The sequence below is a fragment of the Triticum aestivum genome, chromosome 6D (genome assembly GCF_018294505.1).
Source record: "Triticum aestivum cultivar Chinese Spring chromosome 6D, IWGSC CS RefSeq v2.1, whole genome shotgun sequence".
In the NCBI taxonomy this organism is placed as follows: Eukaryota; Viridiplantae; Streptophyta; class Magnoliopsida; order Poales; family Poaceae; genus Triticum; species Triticum aestivum.
In genome coordinates, this window is record NC_057811.1 from 75,398,306 (window position 1) to 75,418,246 (window position 19,941).

Genomic DNA, 19,941 nt, shown 5'->3' on the forward strand with positions numbered 1-19,941 from the left:
GCCTAGTCCATCGCCAAAAGAAAGGAGAAAGTAGCCAACGGCTATAAGTGGCATTACACCCGAGCTAACAGACCCAGTTTGGGCTAGCAAGTCGCTGGGGTAACTTCTTGGGCCTGGTCGACTTGGACCTCAGATCTGGTCCTGTAGCAATCTTCCTATTGTCGACACCAGCTTCAGCTGGTGTTGCTTCTTCTTCTTCAGGCGCAGTTGAGGTTGACAGTGGGTCACTAACATCCCTCCTTGTTTAGTAGCGGCTTGACCCCAAGCCGCAGCCCGAGGGAACTGTTGGCGCAAAGACTCCAGGTCCTCCCATGTAGGTTCAGCCGGAGAGGAACCACTCCACAATATCAAACCCTGCGCCACTGTCTTCTGTCCCACCTGACGGACTCGAGACTAAAGAACTTGCACTAGCACTTGTAGTCGAGAAAACCGGGGAGGCAGCTTGGAAAGTACCGTGGAAGTAGGAGGGATAACCTTCTTAAGCTGTGAAACATGGAAGGCCGGATGAATCTTGCTGGTGGCAGGTAATTCCAGTTTGTAAGCAACTTCACCAATCTTGCCAATTATCTTGAACGGCCCAAAAAACTTGAAAGAAAGCTTATGATTCGCCCGGTGAGCCACTGAAGATTGGACATAGGGTTGAATCTTAAGAAAAACCATGTCCCCAATATCAAAACAACTTTCAGCTCTGTGCTTATCGGCTTGGACCTTCATCCTCTGCGGAGCTCTATGCAAGTGCTGAGTGACAGAATCCAAAACTGTTTGTCTCTCTTGAAGCCAATGTTGGATATCAGGAGCAGCTACAGTGTCACTGGCTGAGATGACAAAGTACCTGGGAGAGTGCCCATACAAAATCTCAACGGGAGTCTTGCCCACTGCAGAGTGCCAATTAGTATTGTACCAAAATTCACACATTGAAAGCCACTTGCTCCACTGATGCGGATGTGCACTGATAAAACTTCTGAGATAACATTCAACTTGCTGATTTACTCTTTCCGTTTGCCCATCAGTAGCTGGATGATAGGCAGTACTCATATTGAGGTGTGTACCAGTTCTCTTGATCAGAGTCTGCCAAAATGTGCTAGTGAAGATAGGATCTCTGTCAGACACTATATGCTCGGGCATACGATGTAGCTTGTACACATTATCCAAGAACACTTCAGCCACCTTAGCAGTAGTGAAAGTATGTTTTAATGGCATGAAATGACCATATTTAGTAAATTTATCAATCACCAGGAATATACAGTCAAAATAACCTGAGATAGGAAGACCAGAAAAGAAATCCATAGTAACATATTCCCAGGCTTTCTTACGAACTAGCAGTGGGGACAGCAACCCGGGGTAATTAACCCTTTCTGGCTTAGCTTGCTGGCAAGTGAGACATGATTGGACTTTTCTCTAATAAATTTCTTCATTCCCGACGACCTAAAGAGGGAGTGAATTCTGCGATAGGTGACAGGGAATCCTGAATGACCACCAACTGGACTGTCATGGAAAGCAGCAAAGATCTTGTTATGAAGGTCCAGCTTATTACCAATCCAGATAGCTCCTTTGTATCTAATTATCCCTTGGAGTAGCTGGTGATTAGGTTTGGAAGTAGGATCAAGAGCTAACTGTTGAAAAAGTTCAGTAGCTGTCTTATCACCATTGTAACTGTCACTAATTTCTGCCATCCACACAGGCTGTACCTTGGAAACAGAGAACAATTGCTTCTCTGGTGGTCTTCTGGACAGAGCATCTGCTGCCGAATTCTCAGTCCCCTTCTTATAAGCAATTTGATAATCCAACCCCATCAACTTGGTAAGTGCTTTCTGCTGCCAAGCAGTGATAAACTTTTGACTCTGCAAATGGACTAAACTCTTCTGGTCAGTTTTGATAGCAAAATGTTGCATCTGCAAATAAGGTCTCCACTGCTCCACTGCTAACAAGATAGCCATATATTCTTTCTCATAGACTAACATACCTCTGTTCTTGGGGCCAAGAGCCTTATTAACATATGCCAAAGGGTGCCTTCCTGCATCAAAACTTCTCCAATTCCCTTATCACAAGCATCTGTTTCAATAACAAACGACTTATCAAACTGAGGAAGAGCTAGTACAGGAGCCTCAACCAATGCTTTCTTGAGAGTGAAAAAGGCTTCTTCAGTAATTGGAATCCATAAAAATGGCACTCCCTTCTCAAGAAGCTTGGTCAATGGTTTGCTGATTATGCCATAATGTTGAATACATTTCCTGTAATAGCCACTTAGACCAAGAAGTTATCTCACTTCTTTAACATTGGTAGGGGTAGGACAATTTTGGACAACAGTAATTTTGGTAGAATCAGTTGCCACACCTGCAGCACTAATGGTATGTCCCAAGTAGTCGATTTGTTGCTGAGCAAAGGCACATTTTGGACATTTTAACCTTCCACTGGTCAGCTCTGAGCGGCTCTAGCACTTTTCTAACATGTGATAGGTGCTCTTGGTAAGTTTTGCTGAAAACCAAGATGTCATCGAAGAAACACAATGTATTCTTTCTGTTTACAGGCTTCAAGGTAGTGTTCAGTGAACCCTGGAAAGTGCCAGAAGCTCCACTAAGCCGAAAGGCCAACACATTGAACTCATAGTGACCAATGTGAGTGGAAAAGGCAGTCTTATATTCTTCTCCTGGGGCCAGTCTAATTTGGTGGTAGCCAGCTCTCAAATCCAATTTTGTGAACCAAGCAGCCCCAGACAACTCATCCAATAGCACATCTATCACAGGGACTGGGAACTTCCCCGTAATAGTGATTGCATTTAACATCCTGTAATCAACCACCATTCTCCACTCTCCACCCTTCTTCTTAACAAGCAACATAGGTGAAGAAAATGGGCTTTTGCCGACCCTGATCATACCAGATTTAAGCAGTTCATTGATCTGCCTTTCAAGTTCATCCTTCAACTGAGGAACAATTTTGTATGGTCTCGCAGAAACAGGTCTTCCCCTGGAATCAGGGGAATGTGGCGGTCACAATACCTCCTGGGAGGTAATTCTGTGGGAGTTGCAAACACATCTGCAAATTCGTCAATGAGCTATTGCATTCCTATAGGAATTGGAGAAGGATCTGAAACCTGAATAGTTGAGATGGATACACATGTATAAGCACACTCAGTTGAATTGATCCCTTGCAAGGTAACCATTTTCCTGCATGATTGAAAGACATCCACTGCTCAACCCAGTCGATTTTCATGGGACTATGTTGGGCCAACCAGTCTAATCTGAGTATACCATCATAAGTGTTGAGAGACAGCAGCTTGAAATCTGATGTAAACTGCACCCCATTACTGGCCCAACTGCAAGCATTAATACTATGCTGACAAGAACTAACAGTTCCACCTGCATATGTAACATTGACTGGAGTAATGGAAGAAACACCTGACAATATCACATACTTGCTATCAAGGAAAGAATGTGTACTGCCAGAATCCACAAGAAATTGCAAGGAATGCCCTTGGATGAAGACTGTCAACTTCATAACAAGGGCCTCAGGTTCCTTTCCCATAGCAGCAGCAGAGAGCCTGATGGAATGCACTGAAGAGGTAGTGGATGAGGGATGCTCACTGTCAGAAGTTTCAGAATCCTCAGGTGTACTAGCCTGCAGTTGCTCAATCGTCTCCTAAACAAAATGCAGCTGAACAATGGACTTGCACACATCATCCTTGGACCACCTTTCACCACAAACAAAACAGAGGCACTTGGATCTCCTATATATACTCATGCAATGTAAACCACTTATCCTCATTATGGTGGGTTTAACAGTTTCAGACCCCTTCCGATCATCTACAGTTCTGACTTTAGGGGATGTTACAGCAGAAGAGACTAACGACATCCGCCTGGCTGGAAAATTATTGATGGGTGTAATCCCTTCTCCTAATTCTTCATGCAACAGAGCAAGTTCATAAGCCACATCTAAGTCCTTGGATTTCTGCAGTGCAACAGCAATCCTAACTCCAGGTTTCAGAGCATCCAGGAATCTTGTGGTGTAATGCAGGGCATTTGGCGAATCCTCATAGGCTGTTAACTGATCATACAACTCCGCGAAGCGATCCACATAATCCTCCATTGTGCTAGTTTGGGCAATACAAAATAACTTGTGCAGGAGAGTTTGGTGCTGGTTACGGTCAAACCTGCTTTGAACTGCATTACAAAATTCATTCCAATTGGAGTTAGGCATACGACGTTGAACAGATTCCAGCCAACGCGGCGCAACTCCTTCAAATTGAGTTGTGGCCAAGGAAATCCATCTATGGGCTGGGACGCTACATAATCTGAACTGATCTTCACAACGGTTTTGCCACATCCGTGGATTGGTGCCATCGAATCGAGGCATTTCCATATGCATAGAAAATGGGGATGACTCAGCAGCATCCGAAACAGAGAATTCACGAGGCAAAAAAAATTTGGGCGAAGGATTTGGATCTCGCGCACCTCTTGCCGAAGGAGGCACATAGATGTTATGCACCTTCCCGCGGTGGTCACCCTCGAAGCCCAGGCCGTCGCCGGCAGCGCTTCCACGAGCTTGGTCGTCGTTGTGCGACATCGAACTCCCGTCCAGCTTGAGCCCCGGATCCGTGGACTCGAGCTTGTTGACGTCCGCTCTAACTTGCTCGAGGTCAAGCGCGATCTCATCACGGATGGACATGAGGTTGTCGAGCGTCGAATTGTTGGCTTCTAGCATCTTGTTCATGGACTTGAGGAGAGATTCACCTTGCGCCTTGAACTTCTTGTCCAGATCGATGGAGATCTCGTGACGAAGCAGATCGGACACCGCTCAGCTCTCTTCACTGAGGTCCTCCATGGCCTGTCGCCGTCGACGGTCGCTGAATCTGGTGTAGTGGCTATGCGGCGGAAGATCCAGGACGAGAGGCTCCGATTACCAACTGTGAGGATCTCGGATCTAGCTCACATATCCATGTCGAAAATGGGGAATTCGAACTAGGGATTTGTATCACACACGTATTCCATCCAACCACCCACACGTCTGTAGCAGTACAGTCTCGGCCGAAGCGTCCTAGTCCATCGCCAAGAGAAAGGAGAAAGTAGCCAATGGCTATAAGTAGCGTTACACCCGAGCTAACGGTCCCAATTTGGGCTAGCAAGCCACTGGGGTAACTTCTTGGGCCTGGTTGACTTGGGCCTCAGATCTTGTCCTGTAGCAGTCTTGTTGTTGTCGACACCAGCTTCAGCTGATGTTGCTTCTTCTTCTTCAGGCGCAGTCGAGGGTGACAGTGGGCCGCTGACAGCCGCAGGCCGGTGTGGCTCCAGCTGGCACAACGGGGCAAACCAAGCCGACGCCGTGCAACACGACCGCCGCCGCACGGCGGTCTTCAGCGCCGCCCCTCCTCCGCCCTCCGGACGCGAGGTGTTCACGCGCAGCGCCCCTCATCCGCCCACCGGCCCGCCCGAATATACCGATCTTGTAAGAGCGTCGCGGGCCCACCTGGCTCCGGTTGGCACAACGGGCGCGAACTATGCTGGCGGCGGACACGGCCGCCACCGCACATCGCTCATTAGCAGCGCCCCTCCCCCGCCAGATGGCCGCACGGCGCTCATGCACCCCAAGCCTCTTCCGCCCCATCTGCCCGACCACCAGTGCCACTGTGGGTGCCACTGATCAACCATTATTGGTGGCCGTCTTCGTAGCCGGCCATAGCCCGTCGAGGACGCCGTCGCAATTTGAAGAAGCCGGCCGAGGGCTCACTCTCTGAGCTCGAAGAATCATCTCCGTCGAATTTCCGTTGCTAGCTTATTTTGGTCCTTTCGTAGTGTTCCGTGTGCATCCATCATGCACTAGTTGTGTTTCGTTTATTTTAAGAATGGGTTTGTCTAGGGCACATCTAAATGTGCCCTATTTATTGCATATTTAAGTGACTCAATCAAGTATAAAAAGGGAAAAAGAAAAAAGAAAGAAAATACCTGCATGAATCTCTGGGAAAAATCCACCTCGACCTTAGATGTGCAATACTTAGGGCATATCTAGATGTGCTTTAGCAAAACTGTTTAAGAATATATATATATATTAGTTCTTGTGCCGGCATCAGCATGCAATATAGTGGTGTTTTGATTATTGCATCTTGCACTTTTTTATTGGAACAAATCTCCAGTTTCACAAAGGTGGTTATTTTGAGCATAGACACGATCGATATATATGAAACACAATTTTGACCAGCAATTTATATATCATTATGTTTATCAAACCATTAAAACCATATATGTATTACGAAATGGATTTGCTAATTCCCATCTAGATGAGAAATTAAAGTTTACTCTAAAAAAAGAAATTAACAAAGTCACATCTAACTCCTATATCTTTGAATATTTATGTAAAAAAGAAAAGGAAAAAAAGCCCGCACAAATCTTCACGTAAAATAAAATGGTATAGGAGTTAGATGACAGCTAGCCAAACCCATTACGAAAGTATTTCTCAAAGATTTATGCAAAAATTACTCATATGAGGTACTGGAGATTATTGGAAGGTTTTAATTTGGGCACATCCGAATGGCCATTTTATTACTTACGAAGTTGAATGGAGAATTCGCCATCTTCGATGGATCCGGCTAGCCATCGGTTGAGATTTAACAGATTTCTAATCAACTCTGTGTGTGCTGAATCTCTATGATGCCATTGTTCATAAACAGAAAACATGTTTGCGTGATAAATTATTGCTTGATGCCGAACCCATCAGTTGGATAAAATCCCGAGCGACTATCTTCCATTGGTTGCACCCAAAGACCATGGACCTCGCAGAAATTTGAAACTTTATGTTAAAAGTACAAACATTACGAGCTCCTTACGCGGATGGTGTCATCCATTAAAGGTACTCCCTCCGTCCGGAAATACTTGTCACCAAAATAAATAAAAGGGGATGTATCCAGATGTATGTTAGTTCTAGATACATCACCTTTTATCCATTTTGATGACAAGTATTTTCGGACGGAGAGGTAGCTTATACAACCAGTTTTCGGACACAGGGTTGTTTTCAACCACTTTTACTCTTTTGGGGCTTTCCAAACCAATAGTAATGTATCTTTGTTCCAACGAATGACATGCATAGGAGAGAAAAAAAATCCCAATGCAGCGAATGAGAGGCCTTATCTTTTCGCACCTTCACGTGCAAGTGCAACGCGTACGTACGGTACGATTGGCCAACCAGCTGAGCTGCAGGCATACGACGGACGTCCAGGCTCTCAGGCTTACTCGGTCTACTGGTGTGCTATATAAACACAGCCTCATATGCTTCTTGCAATGCTTATCACAGTCAGGCAGAGAGAGAGAGAGAGAGAGAGAGAGAGCAAACAAACAAACCGCAAAGCTACTTCTTCCTCCTCCATCCGGGCATCTGCCTCGCTCGATCGCCATGTCTCCACACGTCTCACCGCTGCGGCTCGCCGTCGCCGTTCTCCTCCTACTCGTGCTGATCTGCGGACGGCGACCATGCGGCGGCATCGGTGCCATGCCCGTGCCAGTGCGCGCGGACAGGAGCGGGCGAGCTCGGCGTGGTCACCGCCGGGGGAGCACAGTGCCGACGGGCGCCGGCGTCCGGAGGACGCCGGGCTTCTCGCTGCGCGGCACTCGTGTCACGCCGTCCGGCCCGTCAGAGCGCCACAACGCGTGGACCGATGCTAGCGACCCCGACGGGCGCAGCCAGAGTCTGGAGGCGCGGGCGTCACCCTGACCGCCGACGACGGCCGGCGTGGAGCATGCATATAACTATATAAGATGTAACCGGTGGGATTGACTTTTCCTTTCAGTGGCCAGGAGCTAGTAGCTCGGTTTGGTGTGTAATTTTTTTGTGCTAGTATGTGCTGCAGTTTTTTTTTTTTTTTTTTTTTTGCGAATATGTGCTAGTATGTGCTGCAGTTAATCGGAGTTGCTTATCGCATTGTTGGTATGAGATTGATAATGCTAGTATCAATCAGTTCCCCTACGTGTAAAATAATTTAGTCAGTGTCTGCATGTACTCAGAAAGGATAAATAAAGAGTTATTAGCTGTTTTTAAATCTTCTTCCTGGTAACTGAATCCTCATTTGGGTCACTGGAATTTCACCGGCATCAGGAAAAGTTCCAGACACCCAACCAGACTTGAGCGATTTTCGTCATATGTATGTACTCCCTTTATAAAGAAATATAAGAGTGTTCAGATCACTAAAGTAGTCATCTAAACGCTCTTATATTTCTTTACGGAGGGAGTAGTATTTATTTGCATATTGCTGCATTAATATGGGACTGAATATACATAAGTTGCTCTGCCCCCCCCCCCCCCCCCCACCCCCCCCTTTTCGGCGGCGATGCCACTTGTCCCCATATCCAGGTCATTCGATTTCAGGCAACTTACAAATAACAGTTGCTCATATCTGAAACAAAATGCATTGTTTGCATGTTTCTGTCATGTACTCCCTTCGGTTCTAAATACAAGTCTTTTTAGAGATTTCTATATGAACTACATATGAATGTATAGACATATTTTAGAGTGTAAGTTGACTCGTTTTGCTCCGTATGTAGTTGATATTGTAATCTCTAAAAAAGACTTGTATTTATGAACGGAGGGAGTAGTATATTTGATGGAGTGGTTGTTCAGTTAGGAAGCTGCGGCTTGACTGACTGGGTCTCTCCCTCCCTTGCAGTCACGCTGTGCTGATGATTCTACATATCCTACACTTGATAGAGCTACACATGCAGAAATGCTGTGGATTAACTGGATTCAGCATGGGCCCCTTGTTGGTCCGTCACTGCCAGGGAGCTTGCCCTGCGTGCAACAGATTCATTCACCTGCTCCCACTGAACCCACCAGCAGTTGACCAATTCACAAACTGAATGTCTGCTATTTCTGTCACGCACACACACACACACACACACACACACACACACACACACACGATGTTCTTCGATTCTAGACTCTTACAGTACGGTGCCCACACAATTTACACTGGATGTATACCGATGCAGATCAACACAACATTTTTCAACTCAGATTTATTACATGTTTTCAGATAATGTAAATGGTTGCTGTGAAATTCGCAGCACCTCCACCCATAAGACTACATGGTGGAACCACTGCTGAAATTTGGAGCTGCGTCGGGATCATGGTTGCTTAGGAGTGCATCTTGGCTAAATCCTGGCAAAACATTGTGACAGTTCATAGGCCACCTTCTCCTCCTCAGAGACGCCGTTCTCCTGAAGAGTGGAAAACAACAGAAAACAGATTGGCTATTGGTCAGTCTCTCGCATAAACACGGGTCGTCACGAGAAGAGTGATTGTGCACTGATAATTATAAGATCCTGGGAGGAATTTAGGCAGTGTCATTGTAATTGGTACAGGGAGTACCTTCAGGCCTTCATGGTCATCGATGACACAACTGGAAGCACTGGTACTACCATTCTGCAAGTAATACCCTGAGCAGAAGTTCGGAATGCTTGTGCCATTTTGATAAACATATGCATGTGTCAGCCCCTCTTGTTGTGATCTTATGGTAGTTTGGGCAGCAGAAGATGCTGTCCTCCTCCTCTCATTGTTACAGTCTTGATTATCACTGCCCTTTGGTGCACAGACTCTTTCCCTGTCACATGAAGAAGAGTGCAGAAGCAAGCGGAATCAGAACCATACAAGAATTTGTGCAGTTACAATAAGTTGAAACTGCTGAAAGTTAATAATGACTCATGTACCAGTTTTCAAAAAAAAATATAATGACTCATGTACCTTGGTAAAGATGCATGTCGCCTCCGCAGTGGAGTACCTCTTTCTCCTCTGAGGTGGTTCTCCTCAAGATGTACAAACTGCAGTCTCATATCATCAACCCCACTGCAACGTGGTAGTATTAGATTATGAGCAAGATTATACCGCTGATAAGGGGTATTAAACTAGGTTAGACATCCTAAGTCCTAAAGATTTCTGTGTGAAAACAAAATGTGACATGGGCATACAAATTATACAATTTCATGTGTATGCTAAGCATCTACACTAGTGCTGGTGTGCTGGCAGCAGATGGCAAAACAACCTAACCTTGGATAGACGAAACTAGTCTGTCCTCCAGCTCTGATATAATCCTGAAGCATCTGTGGGTGGTACTCCAAAATCTGTTTGCTTTCAAGAAAAGGAAAAATCCAATTTTAAGTTAGACGGATATAGTCAGCCTAAAACATACACTGAAGTGATGGTTCTCTACCTCTCGGTATATCAGATCTCTTATACCATCCTTTGTTAGCTTCCATCTCTCAAATTCGAACTCAAGTTTTGAAAAGGGGTGTGGTGAAGGCTCATGTTCCAAGTTAGGAAATCCTTCAAAATATGGATCAGCTAAAGCCTAGAATACATATATAAAATATTAAATTTATGTACTCATCGATTTCGGAATCAGTCATCATAAAAGCAAGAACTCTTTTTTGTCAAAAATATACCTCTTCAGCAGTAGGTCGATCTTTAGGATCAAATGCGAGTAAGCGTTCTAGGAGACGGACAGCCTGAGGATCAGCGTTACAAAACATACTAGGAAAGGGGATAGGATGTTTCCTCTTCATGCCAGTCAAATATCTCCTGGCCTTCTCATTACGAATCTGCAGTTGTTATAGCCATGTTAAAATTCATTGCCTGAGCACTACTGTGCAATGGCATGTGCTAGAAGTAGCAAAAATCTCAAACAGGTTACTATCTAGGAAACGATTTACTTAGAGAACCAACCACATAGAAGTCGTGCGTTTGTGAGCCAGGTTGGGGAAGTAGTTCTGTCACATTGTATTGCATTTTACAGAAAGCCAGAATTCTATCTGTGGCCAAGTCTATATATGCTTATTTTAAAGAAACCACCAGTAAAAATCAACCAGTATGGTACTAACAAAAAACAGGAAAACAGTGAAATCTGTGTCCACTCGTGAATGGATGATATGTAGACATACCTGGGACAGGGTTTCATGTGATGGAGTTCCAAGGACATCTGTTATCAGATCTAGTTGGTGCTTGACATTCGTCCCAGGAAATAATGGTTTTCGAGTGAGAACTTCAGCAAATATGCACCCTATGCTCCAAATATCAATTGCAGGGGTGTACTGTACAGAGAAAATCAGCAGCGTTCATGGTGATGTAGGAAATTTGGGGGGAGGGGGTCTCAAGAGCTTTGCAAATAATGATTCTACAAGTGTCCACTGCAAGAAGATAAGTTCAGCAAAATTTGCATGTTTAGAAAGGAAAATTGGTGCCACTTTACTGCTTCAGTTTTCGCCATAATCGGCTGCATTTGGATACTTTCTAAAGGTGTTTTTTCAAAGATATTTCCTGAGTGGTTAGATACTAAAGCGCATGTTCACATTTGAAAGCACAGCTGTATTTGCTGCATAACTCTCAACACTTGTTAGTACAAATGTAGTTGTAATCCTTATACAACTGTAATAGCGTTAATATTTATCAGATTAATCTGCACCGTTACAATTTGAGACCACCAAAATAAATGGCGTTGAAATGTCGCTTTCCACTCCGATTAATGTGAGAATTTCTAACCCCCCTTAAGAGCGATATGTGGTGGCCGTTAACTTGTTTTAATAATATGGTAAGATAACATCATACACACACTATGACGGCTGGGGGAGTGTGCGAGCGATTCGACAAGAAAACATGCAATTTCTTTTGGCGAGTTCATTGTGAGGCGAAAGGTGGCAACTGCTCCGTGGCTTGGCGAAACGTGTGCCGCCTGGTCAAGCTCGGTGGTCTGGGCATTGCAGATACGAGGAAGATGGGCTGGGCTCTGAGGAGTAGGTGGCCTTGGCTCCAAGCATTGGCCCATCCAAGCCATGGGCTCACTCCCTATTAAGATGGAAGGCATGTCGACAGTCTCCTTCGTGCAGCGAGCAAGGTCATGTTGTGCGACGGCCGCCGTACCCTATTTTGGTTGGACAGGTGAATAACAGGATGTCAGTGGCCGATCTGTCCCCCATGGTACCTGCTGCAGTCAGCATGCGTGTCATCAATCGCCGCACGGTGAGTGAAGCATGCACTGAAGGACACTGGATCCATGATATCTCAAGCGCCCTCATTGTGGAGGGCATTATGGAGTTACTCCACCTTGTGGAGATCGTCGGCAGCCCTATCCTCTCCGCCGACACGCGACGACCAGTACGTCTGGACTATCTCCGCCTCCCGCCAGTACAACCCTCGATCTGCTTACATGGCTCTTTTCGCCGGCGGTGTCTAAAAACCACTCTCAGCACCAATCTGGGGTAGCTGGGCTCCTCTGAAATGCAAAGTCTTTGCAGGGCTAGCAGCAGCCAACTGTGTTGACCGTCTCCAAAGGCGAGGCCTACCCAGCCCTAATCAATGCCCGTTGTGCGACCAGGACGACGGGACAAACTCGCATCTGTTAACAGGGTGCGCCTCCGCACATCAGATCTGGCACTCGGTCCTAAGCTACTTCTCGCTCCAGCATCTCTGCCCACAGCCCGGTGATAATTTCCCCACCTGGTTTGAAGTTGCTGTGGAGAGAGCTGGTGCTCAGAGATCCAACGGAGAGCACTCGATCATCATCCTCACAATGTGGCGGCTATGGAGGCTGCACAACACTTCGTATTTGATGATGCACTGGAGTTGGTGGACGCCAGTCTCACCGAAGCCCATCTCTGGATGATGCCTGGTGCCAAGGTGCTGAGGGCCTTGCCACAACACGGACACCCTCCTGAGCCTTTGCCTTGAGCCATAGCCCATAGTCTAGGACATTTACAGTTCTTTTGTTTTCTATTTTGCGTTTCTTGGCAGTGTGAGACATCTGCCTTCTTGGCATTTTTCTTCTACTACAATGACCAGCACTTATGTGCCCTTCGGAAAGAAAAAACATTATATACACATTTAAAGCATTAGAATGATTCATGCATTGGAAACAAGTCTGCAATAACAAGCAACAACGGCGTACAGATTTAGTACTGCAAGAGGCTTCCTTTCTGTATTATTGACTATAGTGCGCTCAGAATTGAAGACTAAGGGGCTGTTTCGTTCTAGAATTAACAATGTCACACTTTGCACAATTTTTTTTGCCAAACTTGCCTAAGGTTAGTTCAACGAAATTGGAGCCTAAGGGAATCTTGCCACACTTTGTAAGTGTATGGCATGTGGGACCTTATTGGTGGAAAAAGAATCCTGCCGAAGGTGTGGCTTGAACCAAAGACCTACCTACGTCAATAAATTGCCCAACCTTAGGTGTGTGATGTGTGTCAACCATAGGCAAACTTGGCCTCAAACAAACAGACACCAACTTACTTTGGAGAAAAATGAGCCACATAATTCAGGAGCACGGTACCACCTTGTAGCCACATAGTCCTTCAAATTGCAAAGTGCACTAGGTAAGTAACTTGAGGAGAGAAATAGAAAATAACTACTTAATACAGCGACAAACGCCTTACAGTCCAAAATATAGCCAAGGGAGGATCATCACGCGATGCTCGTGCAAGCCCAAAGTCACAGATCTTTAGTTTGCAGTTCGAATTGACAAGTATGTTGCTCGGTTTTAAGTCACGATGAAATACATTAGCTGCGACAAGATAAATCATACGCAGAAAAGTAAGACAGGGTTTCATGAGAGTTCAAAATAAGACTGTACAAAGGATTCACACTTGATAAGACGTGATTGCTGATGATAAGGTGAATGATACGCCGACGGTTTCTGAACTAACCTGCATGGATGTACTTGAGGGCATGAAGAAGTTGATACAAGAAATACCGGTGATGCCCTGCAGTGAGGTTTTCATTTACTTGCATCACTTTTTGTAGGTCCGACTCCATGAGCTCAAAAACAACATAAATATCTCTAAACTCCCTTCGGGCAGGGGGGAGCAGGATGTGTTTGATCTCAACTATGTTTGGGTGGCGGAGAAGCCGAAGAAGCTTGATTTCCCAAAGAATGCGGGTGCCATCTGAGGCATGCTCAAACATATCATGTATCTTCTTGATCGCAACCCGCTCCCCAGTTTGGGTATCTACTGCAGCAGCAACTACTCCGAAGCTTCCCCTGCCAATGATCTCTTCGATCTGATACTGGCTTGCCTCCCCATATTCTGTGAAGAACTCCATGCCCAATGTTACCTAAAAGATCACAATTTCAGAATGCATGAACAGAAGAATGACGAACGACAATGTTGGTAGAATCTTGAATTCTATAAACATCTGAAGCAAAAACAATATATAGAGCATGTGTGAGGGAAAATTCTAGGTAGTCAATTACACAGAAAAAAAAGGATAAGCCAAGAGAAATAACACTAATTCATGTATCGCCAAATTTGTTAAAACCAGGCGCATTATAAAAGCAATGCAAAAGTTGGAGGGCAGATGTACCTAAGAGGGATTATCAAATGATTAATCTAGTAAAAATAAATCAATCAGAAAGCAAGTTCAGAAATAAATAAGCCATATATGTTACCATGAAGAAGCAAATTTACAACGGAATAGCTTCCGCAAACTACTGGAGAAGAAAAGATCAAGAAGAATTGTCACAGAAGAACTTAAGCAATTCCCAAGAGCTAAACCACAGTAAAGCGGAAGATTGTTATTCTCTTCTGATGATAATGGACAAGTCTAACAGAAGATTGATAGAAAAGCATTAGATCGGCAAACAAACTTTGAGCAAGCAGCACAGCGAAACCAATAAAGTTCAAGTAACAGAAATGGAATAATTGAACGGATTAGTTTGTATTACTACCATCACACACAACAATAAAGGGCAGCCCGGTGCATGTAGCTCCCGCTTGCGCAGGGTCCGGGGATCACTTTGGGTCTATTGTACGCAGCCTTTCCCTACATTTCGGTAAGAGGCTGTTTCCATCACACAAAACAATAGTCAATATGGCAACATAATTTGAAGCAAATGACCATCATAATCAATGTTCGGAATGGGAGGAAATGAGCTCCGTGTCAACTTTCAAAGCCACCTAGAAAATATCAATCCAAATAACTAGATACGAATGAGGCAGTGTTAAGTTCAAGCTAGACATACAAGTATATGACGTGCTAGATTGGAGAATTATTCAGTAAATATCTGCTGAACTGAATAAGAAGAAAACTCCACAGCACATGATTGCTTGGAAATTAATGAGTTCACACCAAGTTACCAATTAGCGAGGATGCGATAAGCTAATCGGGATTATATCCAAAGTCTGCACGCCAAGGCCAAAAGGTGGTGCCTGCAGCCACAAGAAGCAAATTAAACAGATAGGAAGCAATCGGGCGTTTGTGCTGATTGGGTACAAGACGGAGTCAAGATGGTGAGCAATGGAGGATGGGAGGAGTGAAGAAGAACAAAGAAGATGTGCTAGGGACTGGGAGGGTGGGATAGAGGTAGGGGAAAGGGAAAGGAGGGCTAAAGTAGTCAAATTCATGGGCTCACGTTTGCAACGCCAAGTGTGGCTCTCGTGGAGAGTTCATCTTCTCCACGCGGATGCTACATCTGGAGAAGCACCAATAACTGATCTTTTTAACCTTTTTGGCGGAAAACGCAATTTGTACACCACAGATGGAAACAGATCTTTTGTGGCAAGAATTTCAATAGCAAGATTTGTCATGCGTTTATTGGGGAGATGAACGCTATCTACTTGCAGGTGAGATTTCAAGTCCTAAAAGATATATGTCATTTCGTGAGTCCTAAAATTAGAGTATAGGGAAGCTGCTCGCGCCTCTTCGCTCCTTGATGGCTCAGTCGATTCCTTGCTGCCTAGTGAAATCTCACGCTGGGCGTCCAGCTGCACTCCGGTGCCTTCTTGTGTGCACCTCCACTCTGCTGTGGTGGGGTGGCTTGCACACCGGAGCCGGACAGGAAACGAGTGTGTGGCACAAGGAAAATAGGTGACAACACCCAGCATCGAGGAACAAGGTGGTAGTGAGCCGACGAGGCTTACTTGTGTAATACAGCAAGGAAGAGAAATTTTGGGAAGAGAGAGGACTAGAAATGACGAGAAAAAAATGGCTGGAAAAGAGCAAGAGAGAAAGACGGTGGAAATGTCTAGAAAGACCACGTTAATACGGGTTAACTGTGGGAGTGGTAAAAAGTAAAAAAAAAAAGGAATGGTGAAATTGAAGGGTGTTCGTATATAAAAAAAGAAAAATTATTAATTAATGATCTGCGTGTCACAATCCATACCTTGTGATTCAATCCAACCAAGCATTGAGAAGAAAAAGTGAGTATTTGTTCCATATAAATTACTCCTATGAAATAAATTTCTCCCCTCTCTCATTTTGAGGGGGAGAACAAATTTCTCCTCACTTACTAATACTAGTAGATATAGATATAAATTTATCCATAATAAAATCCACATGGTTCATTTAGGCAAGTGCGGCATTTTATTATCTAGTAAGCTTACCAACTATCTCTAGATAAAATAGGCATGTTATGCCTTTCCATTTTTCTAAGATATCCATAACGAACAAAGGGCCAAGATATGAGGGGTGTTTGGTCGGATACCAAAGTTTGCCACAACTTGAGTAAGAATGGTCCAAAGCAATATAGGCAATGTGTTCCTGTCTCATCAAACAAAAGACAATCAGATGTTTCGCTCAAGATCCCATTTTTCCTCTTTCACATCCAACTCTCTGAATGTATGACATTATCATCTGTACATATGTCAGCTACCTCAGCAACCCTCCCTTTCATCATCCTAACACCTTCACATTATGCGGTGACAGCGCGGCAAATGTAGATGACCAGAGATCACGACATCCTTCGCACTAACAGAGGAACAGTCACCCATTAAAGTTACAGCATAGAGTTACCAACTCTTTGCCTTTGCTGCCATGCAACATGTGATCTGCTGCAATAGCACCTGCGCCTTGTCATGGTAGTTCACACTTCCATGTAGTAAGAGTGCAGTAGCTGCCCAAATTCGTAGACTATTTCTCATGAAGTTCAGTGTCCTCCCTAAACTGTCACCTAAGCTGCAATGGATCAAGATTCGATTGACTCATTCGTTTAAAATGGATAGCTAAGATGAAGTGAAAGGTGAAGCATTCCTCTTTCACTGGAAGCAAGGGATTCGAGTCCACAGCTCAAAAGAAAAGATTTTGAGCATCTAAAGACATTTGAAAAAAAGTTCAGAGATACTAAAGTTACACACAGAATTTAAAGGAATGGAAACCCAATTGTCAAAACCTGTCAAAATAGAATGGATGCAAGAATAATCAAGAATGACTCGTCATAAAACCTGTTCAATAACAAATGAGTCCGATGTAAAAGACTAATAGAGAAAGAAAATAAGTATTTAGATTTTTGAACTGCATCAATCAGGTACTGACAAATAGCAAAATCTTGCCATGAAACAAGGGAACTCGATAGGTTGCAACAGAAAAGCCACACAACCACACAAAGTTTGCAGAAAGATGCTCAAGCGTCGTACCTTGTTTAAGAGAGAGCCTACTAAATGCTCATGGAGTCACCAGAGAAATCAACAAGGAAGCGAGTAAAATAACTGAGAGATAATTGCTACACACCTATGCTCTTTTCCCTGCAACCATCGTGGCCAGGAACCAACACCCGCTTCAAGACAAAAATGCTGTCCCTTTCTGAATGTCAAACTTAATCAATTTAAAAGGATCTGGCTCCACGGAACATGGTGGAACTGCGAGTTCTTATTGGTGGAGCTAGTCCCTGCAGACAACATTAAAGTGATAAGGACACCAGAGTTTTTGCGGGAATGTCGAATAAAAATGGTAAATCTAACTAGTATGAACTACTGGAGGAAGTTAGGCACTATCAAACAAATTTGACCTCGTGCAGGGAAAAACAAGACCACAGGCTCTACAGAAAAAATAGGAGAACTGCACCTTCCTGAAGCAAGCAGCTGCCAAGAACTAATCCGCTTAAATTTGCATAGTCAGATATGAAAAGCTGTAATAATTGTCACTCTACAGAATAATCCTCATGGGACACATGACTACAGCAGGAATAGTTTCATGCACATGGCCAGAAGAGCAGAGCAGGAAATAAAGCCTTATGGTATACCAACAGCAGCCAGCTAAAGTAATTTCCCTGTAAATATCATGACCAATGAACTAGCATCTCTATCCAGAGTAATAACGATGTGATCTCCTTATGAAGGTCAGACTTGAAAAGAATCTGGTTCCATGGTGCAACCAAGACATGTTGACGGCAGAATTAGACCTTGCCGACAACATGAAAAGGACAAGGACACGGGAGCTTCCGCAAGACTATCCAAGAAATTAATCTAAATCACAACAGTGCGGAGGAGAATCACCCGGCACCAAATAAGTGTTTGACCCCATGAGATGTATAATATAGACGAAAAATGGAGAAAAGAAATGCGCCTTGGTGGAGCAAGCAACTGCAAAAGGACTAATTCGTTTGGGGTTGCATAGTCAGATGTGAACAGCTCTAACAATTGTTGCTTCCATAGAATAATAGATTCCAGCACATGGGCAGAGCAGGAACCTAAGCCGTATGATTCGCATTACCAACACCAGAAGCCACCTAAGGAATAGCACCGCCACGTAGCCAGATTAGAATAAAGCGTCAGCAAATCAACTTGTACTCCACTACTCCAGATATGAAAAAGGGAACAGGAAACTGTAGATAAGAGAAGACCTGCATGATCCCGGTTGGAGAAATAAAAGATGAGTTTGGGTTAGAAGCGCACAGGTTGCAGGTTCTTGGAACATGAACCTGAAAGCCTTGAATCGCACAGCGCCACTGCCGCATCCATCTATCAATTGGGCGAGCTTTGCAGAAGGAAAAGCCTCTGTTGCTCGTCTCAGTGGTACGCCATGGACATGCCAACTAGTATACAATCAAGATGCAATGATTTACCCCGGAATAAATTAGTTGATGCGAGACCTCCTAGACAAACCAAAGAAAGACGGCACAGGAAAAGGCTTTATTTATTCCACGGGTTCACGCAAGTCAAATGGGCAGGAGGAAATCAAGAAATGCAGCCGTCATTTCCACTGAAGTTCGTATGAAAAATTTCTGCCGAAGTTTCCGGTGAAAAGCCGGCGGGAGGTTTGGACCGGGTGAACTCCCCGAGCACGCAGGACAAGTCAAATTCGAGCGAGCGAGCTTACACACTGTGTTCAACCAGTAGGCGGCATCGGGGTTGTCGTACGGAAGAATCAACGAGCACGACGGGGACGTTTCTAGGCAAGCCAAATCCAGCCGTTTCTACAAGAAACATGCGGGCTTACTGAGATCGACGGCGGCGACTGATGTTCCGAGGGACTCACCGGCGTCCATGAGGTGTGGGCCGTGTCGAGCGGCTGCGGAGGCCTGGCGTTGGAGACGCGGGTGGAGGCGGCGAGGCCAGTGAGGAGGAGGGAGACGAGCTCGCGCCGTCGCCGGGGCGGAGCCGCCGCCGCGGGTGCTTCCCCCTTCCCCTGCCATGTGTGGTGCCCCTCCGGCGACGCCGAGCAGCATTGGGCAGCGCGCTGCTCGCTGCTGTCGCTCGCTGCTGTCGCTCGCTGCTGTCGCTCGCTGCTACCGCGGGTGCTCTCCAGGGCGGCGCTCCCCCTCTGCGGGGGATTCCGATTCGCCTTTCTCTCCGACGAGTCGCGGAGCCCGGAGGTCGCTGCGGTCACTGCCGCCGAGAAGGGGGGAGGGGGCGTGGTTCCAGGCACGGGGGAATGCAGTTACGGGCCACGGCAGGCCCGTCCTAGCCTAAACGGGCCAGGCACGGAACGGCACGTCCGTCCTAGGCTAAACGGGCCGGCTACCGCATACTGCACTCCTCAGCCCAGCCATGGCCCCCTTAGTAAATGGGCCCGTCTGGCGGCACGTTTAGCCTGTTGGCCCGCGTAGGATTCAGCCTATTCGGCGAAATCACTAGTTGAGGACCTCGTTGCAAAGATCACTCCAACTCTCCAGGTTGTGACAAGTGGCGCGCTGCATGTGCGCCATTTGTCGCAACCTAAGAGTCTTCCCCTTTTTAGTACATCCATTTATTCAAAACGTTTTAT

The 19,941-nt window shown here is 45.4% G+C and overlaps 2 protein-coding genes across 6 annotated transcripts; both read right to left on the bottom strand.

Annotated features, from left to right (window-relative positions):
* Positions 1 to 1,057: 1,057 nt before the first annotated feature.
* On the bottom strand, positions 1,058 to 5,032 carry LOC123143635 (uncharacterized). 2 transcript variants are annotated; one of them, XR_006470964.1, is made up of 2 exons: positions 1,964 to 5,032; positions 1,058 to 1,852 (listed from the first exon to the last, which is right to left on the bottom strand). XR_006470964.1 is itself a non-coding variant. In XM_044562574.1 (2 exons), the coding sequence occupies exons 1-2, from the start codon at positions 4,705 to 4,707 to the stop codon at positions 3,637 to 3,639; spliced, it is 780 nt and encodes a 259-aa protein (XP_044418509.1). In that variant the 5' UTR covers positions 4,708 to 5,032; the 3' UTR covers positions 1,058 to 3,636. The 2 variants fall into 2 exon arrangements, 1 of the variants encoding a protein (XP_044418509.1); XM_044562574.1 differs by having other exon boundaries at positions 1,058 to 4,157; positions 4,449 to 5,032.
* A 3,679-nt stretch (positions 5,033 to 8,711) lies between these two features.
* LOC123143636 (mitogen-activated protein kinase 13) lies at positions 8,712 to 19,593 on the bottom strand. 4 transcript variants are annotated; one of them, XM_044562577.1, is made up of 12 exons: positions 19,213 to 19,593; positions 17,467 to 17,623; positions 13,668 to 14,076; positions 13,398 to 13,525; positions 13,255 to 13,314; positions 10,911 to 11,060; positions 10,416 to 10,571; positions 10,184 to 10,321; positions 10,021 to 10,094; positions 9,718 to 9,819; positions 9,346 to 9,577; positions 8,712 to 9,194 (listed from the first exon to the last, which is right to left on the bottom strand). In XM_044562577.1, the coding sequence occupies exons 3-12, from the start codon at positions 14,062 to 14,064 to the stop codon at positions 9,129 to 9,131; spliced, it is 1,503 nt and encodes a 500-aa protein (XP_044418512.1). In that variant the 5' UTR covers positions 14,065 to 14,076; positions 17,467 to 17,623; positions 19,213 to 19,593; the 3' UTR covers positions 8,712 to 9,128. The 4 variants fall into 4 exon arrangements, with proteins under 4 accessions (XP_044418512.1, XP_044418510.1, XP_044418513.1 ...); XM_044562575.1 differs by lacking the exons at positions 17,467 to 17,623; positions 19,213 to 19,593 and adding exons at positions 14,690 to 14,802; positions 15,099 to 15,691; XM_044562578.1 differs by lacking the exon at positions 19,213 to 19,593 and having other exon boundaries at positions 17,467 to 18,661.
* Between the last annotated feature and the right edge of the window lie 348 nt (positions 19,594 to 19,941).